Source organism: Mercenaria mercenaria, chromosome 16 (genome assembly GCF_021730395.1).
Source record: "Mercenaria mercenaria strain notata chromosome 16, MADL_Memer_1, whole genome shotgun sequence".
NCBI classification, from domain to species: Eukaryota; Metazoa; Mollusca; class Bivalvia; order Venerida; family Veneridae; genus Mercenaria; species Mercenaria mercenaria.
This window is the reverse complement of record NC_069376.1, coordinates 67466285-67489309: the sequence shown is the minus strand read 5'-3', so window position 1 is coordinate 67489309 and position 23025 is coordinate 67466285. Positions and strand designations below refer to the sequence as shown.

Genomic DNA, 23025 nt, shown 5'->3' with positions numbered 1-23025 from the left:
GGGGTCAATAGAAGTCGTTTGGAATTCCTCTCATATAAGATAAATTACCATCAATGATTCCGCTATGAGTGTAAGTGTATGGGGTGGGAAACAGTGATGGTGTGCTATTAAGATTTCCTTGGGGTTGTTCAGATATTTTAAGTAAAAATCATTATTTATAAACTTTGTATTTCAAACTATCACGATTACAATGATAACATTCAAGCAAACTTTATTCTTAAAGCGAATAAACGGGTATGCTCTCTTGGGGACGAAACTACCATTTTGAAATCGTCAAGGGACGAAATGACATTGGGACGAGATGACTAGGGAACGAATTGACAGTAAATCTGCCGAGGCTATCTCCCTTGATGTACTTACTCTCTACAAAGAAGAATATTGTGCAATGTAAACAATCAATATCTCGTTGATAAAAGAGGTATTTTATTGTTAGGTTTATGTCCAGATGTCTCTGTTGCTTTGATAAATAATCGGGACAGTCCAATTTTTATCAACTTCCTAAACTGACAAACGTGAAACTGACCTTTATTTTATTTAGTACATTTCTAATTTTAGAAATTAATTAGAATTTCAAGTTCAACTTTCTGTTTATGTCTGCATATATAAAGTATTGAACAGACGCTCTCTGTGACACTTAGTTTCTGTCCGTTTGATTCTAACTGCAGCAAAGATTGATTCATTGATCAAATAATTAGAAAACATTGATTTTCTTTAAGGAAGATAAGGCAATAAGTTTCCTTATAATTGCTGTATTGCTTGATACTGTACTTGGTTTTAAATATTGCTTGTGACACAATATTATTTAGAGATGGATTTTTCCCTAGGTGTAAGAATGTCAGACCCGGCAGAGCCTGTTTTGTTATATGCTCACCCGAGCATGGACCATTTAGCGAAGCAGATTGTAGACGGATGTAAGCCTGTTACATCACCCACTACATCACATTCAACATTAGACCCAGGAAATTTACCAAATGGAAAGACGCCAGTAAGATATTTTCTTATTAATTTAGTCAGGTAGAGTATTATTGCACACTATAATGCCTTGTTATACATCTGGCTTTTATAGCAACATGGTGTACATTATACCTTATAATGGTGTGAAAGGTCCATGGTTCAAGTTCTGGTAAGAGCTGAAATGATTCAAGTTAGATTTCAACTGACATGACTCTATCACAGTGTGTGGACACACTGGCAGAGAGGGCTAAGATGCCTTCCAACTGAGGTGATTCCTGGCAACTCCCATTGCTGTTTGTTCTTCGGCAAGGCCCAGTCAGCCAAGCTGTAAAATGGGTACCAGCTAGTTGCTGGGGAGTAAGGTATAATTGGTCATATTTAAAGTAGGGTTGCTCAAAAAGCTCTGCAGAGTTTATGTTCATTGTTTCACAAAAGCGACGGTAAATGAAATTTACCTTTACCTTTTTACAAGTAGATATGAATTGACAATGAGGTTCAGGATCCTGGTATTCAGGTTCAGATTGTAGTCAGGTAGTGTATAGTGGTCCTGCTGGCTTTTATAACAATTTGGTCTGTTCCTGTGTTATTTGTGGGAGGACTCGAGTTGGAGTCCCAGTCAGGACTACAATATTTTCAGTCTATAACATTGTGTGTGCAACATTTTGATTATATTTTTTTCGAAGTGGGTGGGCTGGGGGGTTCACAGCTGTGACTTATTGGCTGCTCAGATTTGAAGTTGCAGGTTCAAGCCTTGCTTGTGTCATAACCATACACCTTTCGTATAGTATTTTACCTTGCAAGCTAAAATGAGAACTATTGTAACAAACTTCAGTTTTTCACCGTCAAACTAAAAAGTAAAGTGTGAACTGAGCTTAAATTTAAGGCTTTTGTTCCTTTGTTAATACATTAAATTACGATCAATAGTATTCCTTTGATTAATTTCATTTCAAATTTTTGCCATTTAAATTGTCATGATATGTCACATTATGTTCAATGTAAAAGACACAAAGACTTTTTTTATCCTCAAATCAGAGAATTTTTTTCAGTTTATCTTAATCTAGAAATTGTAAGTTCCACAACTAGTCCTTTGATATTGCTGGTACTTATACTACTTTAGAGTGCAAACCAGTGTTTTAAGAATATGTTGCAAGGCTGTGTTAGGAATCGTGTATTTTATTTACTGATAACTATGAATCAAAGAATTACATCATCACATTTTGATGGTTTCTTTAAATTTTCAGTGGCAGTGGTATAATATGATATTTTTCTTTTCAGTTCCATAGGTCTCTCTCTACTGCTGGACTTTTACCTAATAAAAGCAGAGGTGTTGAGTACAGGAACACCATCACATGGGGCAAATTCCAGGATGGATTTCCAAACTTGTTCATACAAGATGTTCATGTCATGGCTGGAAAAGATGGTAAGCATTATGTAGTCTTATCTAACATTTAGCTCTTAGCCTGCTAAATTTCTATAATGAACTTGTCCATCTTTCAATTTTGACAGCACCATTAACTGTTTAAAGGGATGCATATCAAAACGATACTGACTGAATGGCAAACAGTGCATGTTATGATCAGACAGCACTGATGTACAGGCTGATTGTGATCTGCTGCAGTAGAATCAATCATGTCCAGCGTGATAAGGGTTAAGTCACATCGGATCAGTTTAGGTCATAATGACAACTCTCCAGTTTTGATAGTCATGAATTGCAAAGTCAACCCAAGGTACAACTAGCAATCTTTTTTCATGCTTATGTAGGTACTACTGACCTTCAGCAAGTCAGTCCCCTGAATGGCTTCCTTACATGGCTGCCCAAGCACCGAGGTCTCAAAACCGCAGCAGTGAGGGGCAAGATGGCAACCTTATGCCTTAACCACTCAGACATATAGGCCCCTGTCGTTTTGTAACAAAAGAGCCAGTAATTATATGAATTATTAGCTGAGTAAGATAGTGAGTTTAAGCTCTTTATATTGATTATGATAACACCAATATTTCAGACTTTAAAGACTGTAAATTTATCCACTTTTTGAAACTTGTACGAAAAGGGGAAGAAAAGTCAAAACCTGCTTGTTATCTCACTTCAATGAGAAAAATATCTTTTTATTAAGTATACTGCAATTTTAATCCCCCGGTCTCCATCTGTCCTTCCATAACATTTCGTGTCCGCACTGGATTTTCATGAAATTTTGGTCAATTGATCACCTCATCAAGACTGAACTTATGAGTCAGCCATGTTGGCTCAAGGTCAAGCTCACAACTCGAGGTCAAATGTTTGAGCTTTTCATTTTATGTCAGCTATGTATCTCCTAAACCCCTTGAAGGATTGTAATTTGACTTGGCTGTTATATTCCCCTTGTCAAAATAATTTGCAGAAAACAAAATTCACCCCAGCCAGCTTAAGGTCAAGGTCACAACTCAAATGTTTAATGGTTCCACCCAATACCATCAACCCTTTCACTATTTATAACTGTGTTGGGGGATATAGCTGTCTTTCAGACTGCCTTATTGTATCAATGTTTTAATTTAAACTACTGTAAATGGTAGATTTTTTTTGGTATATTTTCAGTTATATTTCTTGGTAGTTTCCATGATCCAAGTGTGATATTTGAACAGCTGTCTGTGTTATACATGTTTCCAAGGTAAGTTCTTCCACACATGAAGCTACTCATTCATAGTTAAAAGCTATTTGCCCACAGTTCGGGTGAAATTTTTCAGTATATTTATTTCCACCAAGTTTGGCTTAGAATTTGTATATGACACTGAAAAATGGTAAAGTGGGTGAAAATAAAAGTTAGATATGGTAAAAATGCAAGAAAAAATGTAAGTTTTCTGCATTATTTCGAAAGTGTTGCAATGGTTTACTGCTTTCTTACCTTTTGGTTAATTTATAATATCTTGCAAAAATTTATCTCAATAAGTTTGTACCACTTGTCATATTTTCGGAGTACCTACATTTTATGTTTTTTAGGGAGAATTTTTTTTTGCCTAAAATGTGCGGGTTAATTTTAAAATACTGCATTTGTTATTGCATCTGTTTTTGCATTTCTTATTGCATCTGTTATTCACTTGGTGAAATATTTTTCAGTCTTTTACTGAAACAACCAAATATCTTCTTACTCTTTGCTTACGCAAGATAAGATATGAACTGTATACATGGCATTAGGAAAAAGAAACAAAAGAAGCCAAATTCAGCATTTAAATACATGTATTTGTAAAATAATTGGTGCAGACAAAAGGTTGAAATTAAGCCTCTTTTTGTGAAACACGTAAACTTGTTTTGTTAATAGCTTTTGATTATATACCTTTTTAAGAGTAAAGTAGATATTTTACCAGAAAAAAATAACCTGGAGCGTGACAAATAGATACATGTATATGATAAAAGCTAGCAACCTGTGAAAGTTAAATTGAATTGTAACATTCTTATATTTGTAGAATGTTTGTAGAATGCATTGTTTACCAATGTCATCCATATTTATTAAAGGTACCTGGCCAGATCATTTCATTTCATTTTACCATATTTCCCTACGGGCACAATGGAGAGAGTTGACACAGAGGGTCAGATAGCTACAGCAAAGGTGATAAACAACAGTTTCATGTTTTTATTAATATTTTCTTTCTTCATTGTACATTGTACTAAAAATGAGCTGACAGAGCAACTTAGTATTTTTTGTCACTTTTTAGGAAAAACAAAAATATATTGACTCATTTTCTTTTTTGCTTGTTTTTTTTTTTTTAAACAAAAGAGTAAGAAAAATGAAAATTACATATGTTTTTAATGATTATTTAGCAAGTTTCTGGTTGGTTAATGACACCAATATGAATGCACATAGTGATATGAACTACTGGTGTCTGGTCTATATGAAACTTAATGAACTGTGTTACCGAAGACTCAAATATATTCAAGAGCGGTTCTGTTGAATCATTTAATATTTCGCTTAGACCTTTAACTGAAAAATATTTAAGAGATATTAATGCAGTTAATTGTTCACACTTATGTGTTATATTAAGGAGATATTCATGCAGTTAATCATGCACACTAAATTGTGTATTATATTTTTGTGGACAGATTAGCTCAGTGGTTTGCAGGCTGGCTTTCCAATCCAGAGTTCCAGGGTTCGATCCGAGATTTTTTTAGAAACGCTTTTGTAGTGTTTCACACCCAACTAGAGGTGTACTGGTCAAAAACCCAGGCGATCCTTGTGTGTATTGGTGCTAAACACCAGGCATGTTAAAGAACCATGGGGTCTGTTCAAAAAGAGCTAGGGTCTGGTACCCGGATTCCTTTGTATCTGAATGTCTGTCTCTTCAACTAGTCTGCACCTGTCAGACACTTGTATATATACACATAGTGTGCACTTACAAATAAAAGCTCTTAGTGAGCACAGTTCATATAAGGAAAAATACCTCTGTGCCTATACAAGAGGTGGAAATTACCTGTTATACAATACAATGCCGTGCTGCTTTATAGCTTTATTGTTACCAGCATGAGTTTTAAAAACAGACTTTGGCAGAAGACTTACATTAAGATAGAAGCTAATTTGTCTAAGTTTGAAAGTAAAAGAAGTTAAAAAGTAGCAGAGTTTGTGTGATATCTTTTCCCCCAAATTTATATATCACCAAATTGATTCAAGTTATTAACTACTAGTATATTACATTTGATAGACTATTTTCTAATTAACTTTTAAACATTTTTTTTTTAGACTTTGGCAATCATGATGTCATCCATACCTCTGACAGCACGAGGACCTTGTCAGATTTGCATATTTGATATACATGCTCTACAAGAGAGGTTCTACTTCTCTGACAATGTGATTCCCAGGTATTTTCAAGTTGCGTTTTTGTTCAGATTGTTTCAAATTGCTGTTATTTAGATCTGGATATTTTGAAAGAAAATAGTTTCTTGTATTGCAACCAGTTTGAATTAGGTCATTTCGATAGAAAACTGGGTCTTTGGATACTTTTAGGTAAATCACATGAAAGGGATCTAACACATGTGAGGTATTCATACAGTTATTATGTCTCTCTCTCTGCAGAAGAGATCTCTCTGTTGAGTCATTTGTTATACTGTAGACAATTGGTCTCCAGTTGATAATTATAGAAATCTTTGGCCTACAGTTTTTTTGTCAAACACTGCAGGATGATTGCACCTGGGTCAGTATGTAAAGGTCAAGTTATATCCAGACAGTAAACGGTTTCTGATCAGTAAGTGAAAAAGGCTTGTGTTTATAATGGTCTCTTCATTAATAATTGACTTTGGTCACTGTTTGACATTATATTGTTTTTTTTTATCCCTAGAATGATTTATCTATGATTATTTAACTTCAAAGGATGCTTGCCTGTGGTCAGTAGATGACCCCATTATTTTGGACCCCTATTGTTTCTTTGGCCTTTAGTCTGAAGTAAAGTTTTTAAGATTAAAAATGGTTTCTTTTCAAAATCTATAGAATGTCTGGGACTATGAGTATCAATCTTTGTAGCATGATTATCTATGATCAGCAGACAGCCCTTGTTGTTTAAGAGATCAGGAGGTCATAGGGTAAGGTCACAGTGACCTGAATACTACAGAGATTTCTTACCAGTGGCTATAAACACTTAGGCAGTAGCTAGGTCATCAAATTTCATATGGTTAATGAAGATAAAATGATTTGTTTTTTTAGACATTGGATAAACAGTCTGGTCAACGTGACCATGAGACTGATAATGGTTTCTGATCAATAACTGGATAAGGCCGGGCATACAATTGTCATCCTCTCATTTACTTGTGTTAATGCTAGTCGATAGTTTAATCCGTGGAGACTGATTGATTTTTACCGTTTCCAGCTTTAAATCTTCATGGTGCGCACTTGTGTATCATAACTGTCACGCGACGTATATAAATGCGTTACATACCCTGACATAGAGAAAACTCCGTGTCTGATTTAAGCAAGTGTCACATACATTTTATGGCTGTTTCATATAAAAATGCATAGAAATGGAACCGGAAAACATAGAATGCATTACAGCTAATGAGGGTTGTCATATATACGTCGAAAAATTAACCAAAATAGAAACGAAACCGAAACGAAACCATGTACGAATTCACTTCCTTGTTTGGTTAACGTAAACGGTCTAAAGATGACCAAAAATGTCATTATTATCCAAAATTAATCGACTGTTTTTTCACCGATGCAAAAATAGGTAAGACAGTCCTACTGGATCCACTGGTTCCTTTCTCTGTTTACAAATCACATGCACTACACAGGCGGCAACGTAGATACACAGGCGGCAACGTATGTGTCTGTGTATGATTGAATATCGATCCAAAGAACTATAAAAATAAACATGTTGATCCTTCGGTAATGCCCGCTTTTTGCCGTTATAAGCTGGATGTAAACAATTGAAAATGCGCGCTTCGGAGTATAAAAGATTTTGTTTCAATATGACTGTGACTCTCTGAAATGCCTGAATTTATATTGTTCCTGAGATCTCAATATTTTGTTTATGTGTTCAACTTCCAAACAGAAAAGATGTTATTTTTAACGGCACCAAAAAAGGAATAATGATGATTCTTTTCATATATTCCGGCGAAAGAAATACGGTGTACTACCGACCTACTGATCCACTCCTTGAAATGCTGGGTCGGAGGCAGCAAAAAAGCATATTTTAAGTGAGGCGTGACATGCAGCCATCAAAATTGCATCAGAACTGTATCTTTTTTATTGTAGGTTAGAGTCGGCCATACCTCTCCTGCTTTCCACTATCAAAAAGCTACCAGACAAAGATAACATTGCTGTTGCCTTCCCTGATGACGGTGCGTTCAAGCGGTTTCATCTGTTCTTCCCGGGCTTCGATACCATTACATGTGTCAAGATAAGAGATGGCGGAAAGAGGATTGTAAAAGTGAAAGATGGTAATGTATTATTTTTATTTTTGTTAATAACATACTAGCAAAGTCTCAAGTATCAAATGACATTGCAATTAAGTACATTTCATGACTCATAACGTGTTTGTTTCAAATGTGGAAGCTCTCTGATCATGTTACTTGAAAGATGAAAATAACACGGAAGATATTTGTATGTATGAATACTTCTTTTTCTATCGACGTAAGTATCCGACTTTTGCACAACCTCATATTATAAATGATCTACCAGTGAGCGCTTAGATAACACTGTGTAAGACTGCCAACCAGGAAGCCCGTGGCAGGAAGTATTAGTGAGGCATTTGATCAGGATGTGTGACTGAAAACAACACGCCTATTGTCACTTGTACTCTACCTTTGTACGGGAGATTGAGGGTAATACTGGTAGTGTACGGAATGCAGTAACACCGGTCATGTTAACTAACCATCGTATATTGCTGAAACACTTCTTTAAAAATATGTTTAAAACAACAGAACATCAAAAAATGCATTGATGAAGTACTTCTGGGATATCATATTTTTTGATATTAGTTTATGGTCGTTGTAAAAGTGATTTAGCTGTAAATCTTTCGTCAGCTGTCTGGATTCTGTGATAGCTGTAGCCTGTTCTGCACAGTTATTTACAGCTTACCAACATAAAAACTTAACATTTATTTCCCGTAACAGGAAACCCGGAAGGAAAACATGTGGTTATTGTTGATGATCTAGTTCAAACTGGAGGAACTCTGATACAGTGTGGCAAGGTAGGTTACTCTGATATGATTAAAGATATTACCCACTTGTATAAGCTCTCTTCCATTGATCAGACATTTTTGGCAATAAGTAGGAAAAGGTTAGTGGTATATTCATGAAAGAGCTATATTGTTTTGACAAGAACTGATTATAATACTGTCCGCATGTGATAGAATAATAACCGGTCATGATTTCAGGTTTGTGTCTGAACTATGAGTATAGGTGCTTAACATAAGAAAATGCCTTTGTACTTGTTATACTCTACCCCATGCACATTTGGTCACTATCGGGAAATTACACTAGCCCGTTTCAGTCGCGTATCTCTAACCTAAAACGCGCATTTCGGGAAATGGGTACTAAGCATATTGAACAACTGATAATTTATGTTCCAACGTGCCCAGTCACATTTTCTCAATGTTTAGTCATTCTTACCACGTATTATATATTTACGTCAACGTTATTAGAGAAAACATTACACTAACGCTTCTACCTTAAGTCAATTTCCGGTCCTGACGACAGAAGATATGTGGAAATGTATGTCGATGTCGTTTCAGCTATACGTGTACAGTGTTTGTATATGCAACATGAATGCGCTTTTTTCACATTAGATAAACAAAACAAGTCTGAATCACCATATGATTTCACATTCAAGATCAAGTCGACACCATTAAACATTTCGAGCTTTATTGTATATCTGCAAAGAAATGCTGATTCTGCTTGTGGCGTGCATGTACACACAGCCGTGTCATCTGTACCGGAAGCTCAATAGGGGAGTTTATATAATATTTTTCTGTAACTTTGACGAAAACATGAGGTAGGCGGGATATCGCTGCGATAAGAAACTGAGAAAATTCGACAAGTGCACGGCGGATGATAAATTGACCATTGTCACCATTGCTCTTGGAGCTCGTACATATAAAAAATCACATCATGCGTTGACAAATATCAACAGTTAATAAATTTTAACGTCGTTATTTAAGTAGGTTAGTGTCATCAAAAGTATATCGAAGAGGCTGCGACGTAGGGCTCTACGCGTGACACTACCACGCTAACGTTTTTGACGAATTTACTTCATCGTCACATCTAATCATTTAGCAACGTGAAAATGGGTCAGTTATTTGTCTTTTAATTATGTCAGTTCTTTGTCGAAAATTCGACGATCTAATCTGTGTATCCGAATAAATGTGATTTAAACACGAGCCTCTCGACCGGTAGTCATGCTACATCAGAAGAGCTGTTTTCATCTTCAAAAGCCGTTTATAGGTTCTCCGCAGATTTCTTTCAAATCATGCAGTTTACCCCTAAAATTGATTATACATCAGGATTTTTCTCAAATAACGGACAGTTTTCCCCAAAATAAAAGGCCTGGCCCCCTTGCCCTTTTGGAGAAAAAAAACCTGCCTTGATGCCATTATTCATTTTGAATATTTGATAGACATACCCTATTTGTATTATTCCATCACGAACAGCTGGAAAGTCGCCATATGACCTAATACTGTATCGATGTGACTCTGAATCTTCCCAGTAGGTGATGCGTACTCAAATGACTTCAGTATCGACGTTATTTCATACATTCTAAGTTTGAATAGGACACAATAGATACAGAAAGTCTGAGTAAGGTCGTTAGACGTATTACACTTTTTGTTCACGACTATTTGACAAGCGCGTTGTATTGAATATGATTGTGTTCCAGTCTGGGCGTGTCATTCATTCCCAGAGCCGCTGTCAATTTCGTCTGCATTTTGTTTTCCTTTTCTCTTGAGACTTAATCCGAAATTATTCTGGAAGACTCTGTTAAGTCTAGGTCAAGTGTTTAGTAAGTATATCGGTTATATTCCTCCTAATGCAAGTCCTAAGAATATGATCTCTTGCAGTCTATCTCTTTGACACACATAATTACAGCAAAAAAAAATGTCCAAAAAAAAATGGAAAGCGAAATATGTCAATATCTAATACTAGCGCTTGACTGATAGCTATTATATATTAAAGTGGTCAGTCTGATTTTGAACATGTAATTAATTTTAATATAGAAGATCAAGTCTTTTACATTAATTTCTGTCGAATCAGCGCTTAATATGTGTAGGATTTTCACTTGTTTGACTTGGCCAACCAAGAGAGGGTCACTTTAGCATACATATTAATTCGATCAACATACAGTGTCTTAGGAATGATGATATTATGTTTGTCAATGATTGGAATATTGGCAGCTATTTTTATAGCCGACATTGATTAGAAAAATAAAATTATTATTATCTCCCTTTTGTCTTGATTGAGCAACCAAGATTAAATTCTTTTATTTAGTTAGTTGGGCTTAAGGTACTCCAACACCATTTTATGTTATATGGCGACTTTCTAGCTTTTGATGTTGAAGGAAAAACTCTGTGTCCCTCCGTGCATTCTTTCAAGCACAGCGGGCACTTGTGTACAATATAATTATCCACCTTGCGCGAGCTACCTGGATGGCATCCGCACACAAAATAATTCTGCACCCCAAGCGAGGTTTCTAAATCAGAGCAAGAGGGGCACGTTTAGTTCTTGTATATACTGGACTGACGAATTAATTGCAAAAGATCCAGGAAAAATAACATATATATTATGACTACGGTGTGGAAGACCTGTCCGTTTGTCCTTCTGTCACACTTTCTTTCCCTAGTTTTCTTTCATGCATGTGCCATACAATGTTGAAGTCATTCTTATTTGATTGACATTGAGTTTCGTTTTTAGTTTGATTTTCTTTCTTCAAGGCGCTCATGGAGAAAGGATCGGTCGGTGTAAGTGCTTATGTAACGCATGCAGTATTTCCTAACCAGAGTTGGAAGAAGTTTACTGACGGAGAGTTCAAATTCCAAAACTTTTGGGTGACTGACTCCATTCCACATGCTGTAGACATTTGCAAAAACGAACCGTTCAAGTTATTATCGCTTTGTGAGCCAATTGCGAAGATGCTGTTGGGTTATGACCTTCGACAACTGACTTGAAGATCAAAGGAATGTGATACGTAATTTGTGTTTGGGGTCATTCGTGTTATTAGCTTTTGTCACTTAGACTTTAGTACATATGATATGTGTCACTCATTCCGTAAACTTAGAACATTGAGATACTGTCATGTTTAGTTAGTGCACGAATCTCAATATTGCATAAACGTTTTCAGGATATTTTTTTGCCAAATCAAATCACTTAATATAAAAACCTTTGCTCAAACAAAATTTATGTCTCTAAAATTTGATTTCATAGGCAAAATTGCATATATCATACATTTGGCAAATTTGTAATTTTATAAAAATACTTGTGACAGAAGCAGACAACAAATACATACAAAGTTAAACTAACGTGTTGACATAAACATAGAATGTACGATAAGAACCAAGCAAGTTTCTTCTTCAGGATAAATTGTTTGAATCTGTGTCTGCATATAATCAGTTGGTTTCTTGATTTTTTGGTTTTTAAAAATGTATGTGATATTCATTTTAGGTGTCGTTTTAACATCGAAATGCCTTTGACTGAGTGGACATGAGGTGCAACGCCGCTTGTGAAATGTTAGATATTATTTGTACCCTTTGACAGATTCTTACAATTTTTCGAAAAATACATTTTAATATGTCTTTCATTTTGAAATCCAAGGGCCCGGGTGTTCAGAACTTTATCCACTGGGAAAGCATGTCTGGTTTAAGTCTACAGTAACTGAAAATGCGTAAATGAATTTGTTAAACATAGCTGTAAATAAGTATAAACGCGTTTTTTTGTGTGTGATTCTATATTAATGACGTTTTGAACAGTTTAGATGGGTTTCTTTATTATAACCCAGTAATTCACGGAGGAAACATGTCGTAGACTGAGCGCGAAACTAATTTAACTGTATATAAATAAAGAACAAAATACAATAGTTTCGCGCTCACCTCTCACTGTAATAAATTTTCATATTTATGATGTTTTATCTGTTACATTTCAGGTGCAATTAATGTATTTAAATGCTATTTAGGTTTCTTGAGCTGTGTCTTTTGTGATATATTTATGCCAATGTGTATAACAATGCATTCCTCTTTTCTTAGAAATTTTACGATTTTTGTGACAGTTTTTACTTATTCTATTACATACTATATTATACAGTTGAAAGTTTATATACAGCCCCTAAGACACTGTGCAGCATTGCTAATAACTACTTACCTTTCTGAGTCACGTCAGTCAGAAGTTTTAATTTTGTTCAATAAACTGAGATTCTTTTAGTAAAGCAATTTTTTTAATGATTAGTGAAAAGCGATTTTGTTTTAATGTATGCTTGCTCATATCGAACTCTTTATACATTATCTTTTGGATTTTTGTAGTTCATTCTTCAAAACATAACGGCACGTCTCTCTTTTTTTCATTTTATCGGCCTTAAATAGATCACAGGTCGCCGGTAAGTGTATCAGGTGAGCTAAAAAACAATCGGTGCTAATGAGATGTTTTTGTGGCTGGTTTACAGTTTAATTATTTTCTTTTAAAAGGTACAGGTTAAAATTTAAACTGAATTAAAGATGTTTCTAAAACAAAAAAGAGGTCAGTTTTCTGCTAGAACCATATTAGAAATGTTTGTTTTATAATCTCATAATAGTATTTTTTTAATCTAGGAGGGAATCAAAATAAAATTTCAGACTGTATTCGTTCAATGCTTCCGTAGGTTTTATTCTCAGAAATACTGAATTTTTGTGCATAATAATATACATGTTCTGCCAAACAAGTTTCAGACAATCTAATACTGTAACAATCTTTCATGTCCGATTATGAATGTTACCGGACACCTAGAGTTGGAACCAGTCTAAAATTCGATTGGCTGGTTCTTTTTCTCAGCATTATTTTGAAATTGAACAATGATAAAGTCGCACTGTTAGACTGGCTTCGAAATGTTTTTTTTTTTTTTTCAATATTGGGTCAGCATCATATCTAAGTGATTTTATAAATGTACGTCTTGATCTGCTGACCTGCTGCATTGCTAATAACGCTCTTAGTAAGTCCGGCAATGCAGACAGTATTTCTTATCTGATACAGATGCAAATTACTTTTACGCCGCTTGGAATAAGATACAAAGTTTCCTTTTTAATGCATGGTAATATTTTCATATCAATTTGAAGACATTGTAAAACATCATACCGTCTACACAAGAAATCTTAAGTGCAAATGCACAGGTACTGAATGCACCCAGTATAATAATAGTGCATTCAGCCCGTTTCTTGTTGAAGGAAACATTGTTATTAAGACTTTTTACATGGTAATGTCGCAAAAAATATTTGTGCAGCAATATAATTAACAATATTGGGTCTGTAATGGTTTTTTTTTTTGTGTTCTGTAATGTGTTTGTTAATGCGTTGTATCCATCAGTTAGATAACATTTTGCTACTAATAAATTTATTGTTATTTTCACATATTTCGTAACATATAGTTCACATATTTCATAACATATATTTTTATTATCCACCCGCCAAAGGCGAAGGGGATATTAGAAATGCTCTCCGTCCGTGCGTCCGCAACGATCTTTGTCCGGAGCATAACTCCAAAAGTACTGGAGGGATTTTCTTCAAACTTTATACACTGATAGAACACATTGGGAGGAAGTGCAGTGTGCAAGAACAATAACTCTACCTTGCCTATTTTTTGAGTTATTCCCCTTTATCATATTTTCTTAATAAAATTTGTCCGGAGCATAACTCCAAAAGTACTGGAGGGATTTTCTTCAAACTTCATACACTGATAGAACACATTGGGAGGAAGTGCAGTGTGCAAGAACAATAACTCTACCTTGCCTATTTTTTGAGTTATTCCCCTTTATCATATTTTCTTAAAACATTTTGTCCGGAGCAAAACCCCAAAAGTACTGGAGGGATTTTCTTCAAACTTCATACACTGATAGAACGCATTGGGAGAAAGTGCAGTGTGCAAGAACAATAACTCTACCTTGCCTGTTTTTTGAGTTATTCCCCTTTATCATATTTTCTTAAAAAAATTTGTCCGGAGCATATCTTCTTCATGCATGGAGGGATTTTGATATATCTTGGCACAAATGTTTACCACCACGAGGCGGAGTGTCATGCGTAAGAACCAGGTCCCTAGGTCGAAGGTCAAGGTCACACTTAGAGGTCAAAAGATACAAGAATGAAAACCTTGTCCGGAGCATTTCTTCTTCATGCATAGAGGGATTTTGATATAACTTGGCACAAATGTTCACCACCACGAGACGGAGTGTCATGCGCAAGATCCAGGTCACTAGGCCTGAGGTCAAGGTCACATTTAGAAAGGCCAAAGGTCAGATACAAGAATGACTTTGTCCGAAGCATTTCTTCTTCATGCATGGAGGGATTTTGATGTAACTTGGCACAATTATACACCATCATGAGACGAAGTGTCATGCGCAGTTCCCTTCTTTAGAATTACTTCCCTTTATTGTTACTTTAAATAGCTTTTATTGTAACTTTTTCATTACTAGTTGTAGGGAAAAATCGAGACCACCTTTCTGTTGTACAACAAGCATGCTAAATCCAATTTTGAGCTGTATTTTGACCAATCTCTACCTGATAAAGATTTTTGTGTGGACTTGCAATTTTTTTTTTATTTTTTTTTTTAAGAGTTGTTACTATAAATAACTTATATTGTAACATATTTATAATTGACCCTAGGGAAAAAACAATACCACTTTTCTGTGGTACAACATAGATGTTACTCTCCAATTTTAGGTGTATTTTATTATATATAAGGTATCTCTACCTGGTAAGGAGTTTTTTTGCGGACTTTAAAAAACAAAAGACTTACAATGATTACTAAACAATCACAAAATTAACATTCCATTTGCAAATACAGCTGCTAGAGTAAAGAAATTTGCTTTGACGGGCATATATTTTTACATTCTGGCACTCTTGTTCCCTGTTAGCTTTCCATTCCTTCTTTTTACAGTAGCCATATAGAAAAACATCATAGCTAACTGTTCATGAAAATTAATAAAATTTAGCAATAAACCACCTCACTACTGACTTATTCTTTCTTCCACATCTTAAAACCCCTGATGCGGACCACAACTAAACGGTTCTTCAAAGCTTTCCCAAAAATTAATATTTTCAGACACTAACTTGCCAGGAACTTTAGCCTTCAATTATAATATGCCCGGCGGGGGGATTAGCCATGTCTAACATGGCTCTTGTTTTTGTTTTGTTTATACCTTTAACTCAAATAACAGGGTATATATTATCCAGATCCAGTAGTCGACGTATCATTATGATTTATTGGATGAAAGTGCTTTTTGAAATATGTCCTAGCTCAAACACAAGCTTAGCTTTTAGAAAACGCTAGTCAGCGGCTACTTTATTACGATGATGTTCAAAATAACTGAGACTAAAAGATCCATATTGTACATATGCTGGTATACAATTGAACACTTACGCGAAAAAAAAGCACCTTTCATTTAGAAATACAATGCGATAGCCTGGTTCTCAGCTCGCCAAAGCATTTGCAATTGCTCGAACAGAAAATAGCGACACTGTGGTGATAAAACAAGGACACTTTATGTTTAAGTCACAGGCGAAATATTAAGAAAAGTGAAATACTCCAGTGGAATTTAGGTCATGTTACATATTACTTTTGTTAAGTACTTGTTAATTTTTATTTACAATCTTGTACCTATAATTACTTTTAATTCGATTGTCCGAAAACTTTGTACAGATGTAGCACTCACCTGGTCGTCGGCGACGGCGTTTGGTTAAGCTGATATATTAGTATTCACTCGTGGGGATGGGTTGAAACTTCACACAGTTATTTACTGTGATGGAACATGCAATATGCGGGAGCCCCAACTATTTTGGATTTTAACCTACTCGTGTCCCTTTTTTTCGGCTACATGATTTTTGGCTGGTATCTCAGTAACCACTTGTAGGAATAGATTGAAACTTCTCAAACTTATTTCCTGTGGTTTTCTGACATGCAGTACTTTGGTTTCATAACCCCTTTTGCATTTGGTTTAAACAATATTTTATTCATATATATTTACAACATGAAACGTTACATAGTTACAGCATTAAGGATTGAGTAGAAAGCCAAGCGTATTTGAAACTCTCCATTTTGTATTTGTGCAAAGTTATGCTTTATTTACAACTGAGCAATTTGGTTAGGGTGATCGCTAACTAACCACTGAAACTATTGGCTCTTGTTCATCGGATAATGACATGCAGTACACAAATTAAATAACCTTTTTTTATTTGTTACTTATAATAAGATCATCATGTGTGAGTGTAGCTTGTAATTTCTCCTGGGGAAAAGATAAGGTGATCTATTTCTGGATATCATTTCCTTGCCTACCTAGCGTAGAAGGGCAAGGTTGTCCGAGTAGGAGATCGTCTTGTCTTTTCCTTAGTAACCGTGCCGTTTTAACGTCATAATTTTACGAATGATTAAATTGACATTATCTTTGAAAATGTTGCAATGTAATATCACTGGTAGGCAAGGAAAATGATCTAACATGGATTACTGGTAATGGCAGTTGTTTTTCCAATCCCCAGGACAGCGTAGATAAAAAGCTATCGGTTGTCCCTTTCCAGCTTTCCCTCGGATTTGGGAAACCTCTTTCGTACACAGACAGGCATATGAGATCCTTATAGCTTATTTTTCCACGCTAGGTTGGCAACAAAACATTTGTTTGTAATGTAAAGTAATGTAGAAACTATTTTACACATTCGGATTTTTTTTTCTAAAATGTAGAATTTTATTTTAGGCCCTAATTTTCTATGCTTCCGATTGGATGGTGGTTTGTAAAAATGTGGTTTGGTGAAATCTATATTGTAGAATAATACTTGTTCCATACGTGCAGAACTATCTTAAGAACTGATTTTGTAGTACATATGTTTTTTTTTGTATTTTGTACCATGATAAATAGCAGTAACATTTTGATCTTTTTTCTCTATATATTGTTTGTTCGAGCACGCCTTGTGTATTTATTAAAATCATATTTTCTGATCATTTTCTGTGTTTATAAATAATCTTGATATGTGTCTTGACGAAATTCTGAAAAAGGGGACATGTTCCGATATTATTTTCAAGTATGAAAACGTAATCAGTGATAGTGCATGTGAGACAGCTTTTGAGACATTTAATTTTGTTCTGTATTTCGTGACAGTGGTTGTGATAATGAGTGGACATTTGTTGTTATAGTTGTAATGTTATATGGACCAAGTGGCAGCTTGTGATTTCTTCAGCAAATATTCAATGTGTTTTTGCTATAGCTTTACTGACTGATTTATACATTGTTTATTAAACGTGTTTAAATATCTTAGTTTGTATTTTATATCGTTTATATAGCCCATAATGTCTTTTGTTAATGTACAAACAAATTAGAGATTAAAACTGTTTCAGCAGAAACATTTTTTTTTGTGATTTATATACATTGTTTACTCACGTGGCTTTTGTAAACGAAAAACTTACATCTCTCTGGAGATTCCGACATTGCGCATTGTTAAACTTGCACAATTTGTGTTCGGAATGGTAATATATTCCTACCCACTGTTCTTATTGTTTACACCTACAAGATATGTCAAAAACATTTAATCATTATTAACAGATTCATTCTTAAAGGTAAGTTACACTTTATGCAGGAATACTTATTATTCAGCACGAACAAAAATGAAGGTGGTAAGTAGCGGCACTACAATGGAATATACTTCCCGAGGAATAATGTAAATGTAAGTCGTAATCAATCCCAAGGCTTCATCATATAATTATAGATCACAAGACTGTCTCCTGTAACTTTACAAAATCAAAATCTACGTCTGTCCTACATAATGTATTTCAAAATTTTGAAACTCGAGTATTGATAAATAGGAAGAGATTATTGCACTTGACGGCGTCCCGATTTGACTAAAGTTTTGTATATAACTTGGTATCTTGGTAACCGTTCGTGGAAAATGCATAGAAACGCTCCACAATTATTTACTGTGATGAAGCGATGTACAGTGCACACGTTCCATAATTCTGTTTTGCCTTATACGTACAATATGTAGAGCGTGCGCCGGAGTTGGCGTCCCGATTTAGTTAAGTCTTAGTATGTAAGCTGATGTCTTAGTTACCACTCGTGGGAATGGATTGAAACTTCAAACATTAATTCACAGTGATAAACTGATTTACATTGCATAGGTTCGATAACTCTGTTTTGCCCTTTGTACAAAATTATGCCATTTTTCGACCTAGTAATTTTTGTTTTTGTATGCCCACTAGTGGAAATGGATTGAAACTTCACATAATTGTTCGCAGCGAAAGTGGGCTAAATACTAGAAATACCCTTAAACGACTTCTCATGAATTGCTTGATGGATCTTCTTCAAACATGTTTTGTAGAATCATTATAAAGTCCTCTCTCAAATTTGTTCAAACGGGGTCAGTCGACCTCTTGTAGGTGCCGATAGATCTAAAAATAAAAAATAGCTTTTGACGATTTCTTCTTATGAACTGCTCGGTGGATCTTCATCTAACTTTGTCTGTAGCATCAATATAAGGTCCTCTCCAAACATTGTTTAGTAGCGGGGTGGGGGACACTTCGGTCCTTTTAGGGGCCGCTGGAGTTGAAAATACAAATGCCTTTAAATGACTTCTTCTCATGAAATACTTGAAGGTTCTTCATCAAACCTTGTCTGGAGCATCATTATTGGTCCTTTATCATTTTGTTAAACTAAGGGCACTTTGCCTCTTTTAGGGGCCACTAGGGCTTGAAATAGAAAAACATTTAAAGTACTTTTTTCTTGAACCGCATGATGGATCTTCATCAAACTTGGTCTGTAACGTCATTATAAGGTCTTGTGCCAAATTTGTTCAAATGGGGGGCACTTGTACCCTTTTAGGGACCACTAGAGTTAAAAAAGAAATACGTTGGAATAATTTCTGCTGATGGTTACTGGTTTTTGGTGCGTGTCAGCAAAATATAGATAAAACCTTTAAATTACGTTTGTTTTAATGAACAGCATAAAGGATTTTCACCAAACCTAGTTAGAAGCATATGGTTAAGATTGTCTTCAGGTGAGCGACTTCGGCCCATTTGGGCCTCCTGTATTTAAGCTGGACTCTCAGTACCCACTAATTGGAACGACTGAATCATCACCCACTTGTTAACTGTGATGATCTGACATGCAGTTTCCAGGTTCTGTAATTCAACTTTGCTTCTTTTACAAAATTATGCCCTTGTTTTGATTTTTATATTTATTCAATGGAAAAGGTTGTTGAAAAGTCGAGATTTGCTGACCTCCGACAGCTCTTTTTTTTACAAAATCATGCCCGTTTTTCGACTTAACGATTTTTGTTTAAGCTTTTCATGTAAGTCTGTATCTCAGTACCCACAAATGGGAGTGGATTAAAAGTTAATTTAAAACGATAAACACTTGTTCTCTTGCGTTGCACTGTTTCAGTAATTATGCTTTTCCCTTTTATAATATTACGCTCCTTTTTCGACTTTTGTTTGAGTTTTGTATGTAAGTCTGTATCTCAGTACCCACAAATGGGAGTGTAAGTGTAAGCTGATATCATCCTACCATCTAATGGGAATAGATTGAAATTTTTAAATATCTGTTCATTGTGATGATCTTACATACACTTTGTACGTCACATTGAATGCACACTATTGCCATCCTTAGACGTTTTTGACTGTAAATATATATATCGTAACTGTTATAGAATTGAAGTTACTCAAGAATACAGTGCTTATGTGTGCAATCTGATTAAATGACACGTGAAAACATGCAGCATACGAGTTACAACAAAGACACAGGTGTGAGCGATAACAGCATTTCGAACGAGAACATTGGAAAACTCCTTAACCACAGAAACAATTTTACGACACTTAACACATGTCTATGGCCAATGAGCTCAGAGATTTCGTGATATACCAGCACCAAATTGACGCATATGGGGATATTTTAGTATCAAAAAAAAAAACAAAAAACAGTACTGTTCACCTCGTAAATTCGTTTGCAATAACAAGAGGGCCATGAAGGCCCTGTATCGCTCACCTGACCTATTGACCTAAAGATTATCACGATCAACATTCTGACCAAGTTTCCTTATGGTCATAAATGTAGCCTCTAAAGTGTTAACTAGCTTTTCCTTTGATTTGACCCGGTGACCTAGTTATTGCCCCCACATGACCCAGATTCAAACTTGACCTAAAGATCATCAAGATTAACACTCTGATTAAGTTTCATGAAGATACAGTCATAAATGTGGCCTCTAGAGTGTTAACTAGCTTTTCCATTGATTTGACCTAGTGACCTAGCTTTTGATCCTACATGACCCAGATTCAAACTGGACCTTGAGAGCATCAAGATAAACATTCTGACTAAGTTTCATGAAGATATAGTCTTAAATGTGACCTCTATAGTGTTAACAAGCTTTTCCTTTGATTTGACCTGGTGACCTAGTTTTTGACTCCAGATGACCCAATATCAAACGCCTCTAAGATTTTATTTAGGATAACATTCTGACTAAGTTTCATTAAGATTGGGCCAAAATTATGACCTCTAGAGTGTTTATAAGCTTTTCCTTTGATCTGACCTGGTGACCTAGTTTTTGACCCCAGATGACCCGATTTCGCACTCGTTTAAGATTGTATTGAGGGTAACATTCTGACCATGTTTCATTCAGATTAGGCCAAAATTGTGACCTCTAGCATGTTAACAAGCTTTTCCTTTGATTTGACCTGGTGACCTAGTTTTTGACCTCAGGTAACCCAATATCAAACTCATCCAAGATTTTATTGAGGATAACATTCTGACCAAGGTTCCATAAGATTGGGCCAGAATTGTGACCTCTAGAATGTTAACAAGCTATTCATTTGATTTGACCTGGTGACCTAGTTTTTGACCCCAGATGACCCAGTATCAAACTCGTCTAAGATTTTAATGAGGGTAACATTCGGACCAAGTTTCATTAAGATTGGGCCAAAATTGTGACCTCTAGAGTGTTAATAAGCTTTTCCTTGACCTGGTGACCTAGTTTTTGATCCCAGATAATCCAATATCGAATTCGTCCAAGATTTTATTGAGGGTACCATTCTGACCAAGATTCATTAAAATTGTGACCTCTAGAGTGTTAACAGTCAAATTGTTGACGACGGACGACGGACGGACGACGGATACAGGGCGATCACAAAAGCTCACCTTCGAGCACTTTGTGCTCAGGTGAGCTAAAAATGTGCCACTGATTTTAAATCTCTATATCTGGTTACTTATTGTTTATTGCTAAAAAAACATTATTATTACAACGAAAACTTCATTTTCTGTTAAGCCAGCTGTATAATATTCACTACATACTGTACAATTTGTTTAAGTCTCCAAAATGTTAAAACCTGTTATAAAGACCTCTTCACATGCAATAGGTTTATTACCATTTTTATATCAAGAAAATAGGCGACGTTATGTTGTTTTTATACTGGAATAGAAATAAGAAAATACCTACTTAGTCCATGATTTATGGGTTTCCTTTAGAATTAAGATGCATAAAAATATATTTACTGGCGTTTTGTCTATATATGTTTGACGGGAACTGCTGTTCAATCATGATAAATGCAAGAATTTCATTAACGTCAAAGACATTGAATGACCCACAAAGACATTGATTGACCCACAAGGGAATCATTTTGACAAAAATGTTCCGTGTTACAAAATGTATATAATTGTCTGACTGATGATATTAGCGTTTGAACTACTCCTGCTTGGATATTTGTTAGGTCGGTTAGTTACTTGCTACTTATGCATATTCGACAAATTCTCACTTAGCTTGTCCGAGGAAGAAGAAATGCATTTACTACCGAATGATGAAAATAAGGTTCAGGAGTATATCTACAAAACACAGACATATTTGATAAACGTCTTATAAACATCTTTGCCAACAATTTATCTGACTACTACTTGTTCTGCCGTGATCGTACTGCCCAGTACGATGGATGCCTAAAGACCCATCACGACCTAGTGACCTATTTTTTTCCTCCCATATGAACTTCGTGCAAATCATTCTGATAATACTTGTATAATACAGCTATTCTACAAGATGACCGGCGGACGATTTCACAACTTCATTTGCAAACTTACATTCTCTTTTCAGTATAGTTTTATAAACAGAATGATAACTATCTTACACTGTAGAAACAAAGTGTGGTCTAAACTCACCTTAATACATCAAGTACTGTGCATACTATTACATTAATTTGATAATATATTTAGACATTAAACACATTGTCTTGGCCTTATATTATGTCACTGTCAATTTGTAACTAGATAAATGTTATTTCTCATTTTTCTTCGTGCAAAGCTTATATAATTACCATCGTGGAAATACAAAAAGAATACAGTTATTTTACGGCGGGTCTTTAGGATATTCACAAGGAGTCGCCCCCTTTAAAAATGAATACCATTTGTATAGAAATGAAAATAAACAATTACTGAAAAC

The 23025-nt window shown here is 35.2% G+C and overlaps 1 protein-coding gene across 1 annotated transcript; it reads left to right on the top strand.

Annotated features, from left to right (window-relative positions):
- Nucleotides 1–333: 333 nt before the first annotated feature.
- Nucleotides 334–17959, top strand: LOC123539648 (uncharacterized). Its single transcript, XM_045324323.2, has 9 exons — nucleotides 334–418; nucleotides 825–985; nucleotides 2230–2374; nucleotides 3524–3596; nucleotides 4439–4532; nucleotides 5658–5776; nucleotides 7662–7846; nucleotides 8522–8598; nucleotides 11332–17959. Exons 2-9 carry the CDS (start codon nucleotides 833–835, stop codon nucleotides 11563–11565), a joined length of 1080 nt encoding a protein of 359 aa, XP_045180258.1. The 5' UTR covers nucleotides 334–418; nucleotides 825–832; the 3' UTR covers nucleotides 11566–17959.
- The last annotated feature ends 5066 nt before the right edge of the window (nucleotides 17960–23025 follow it).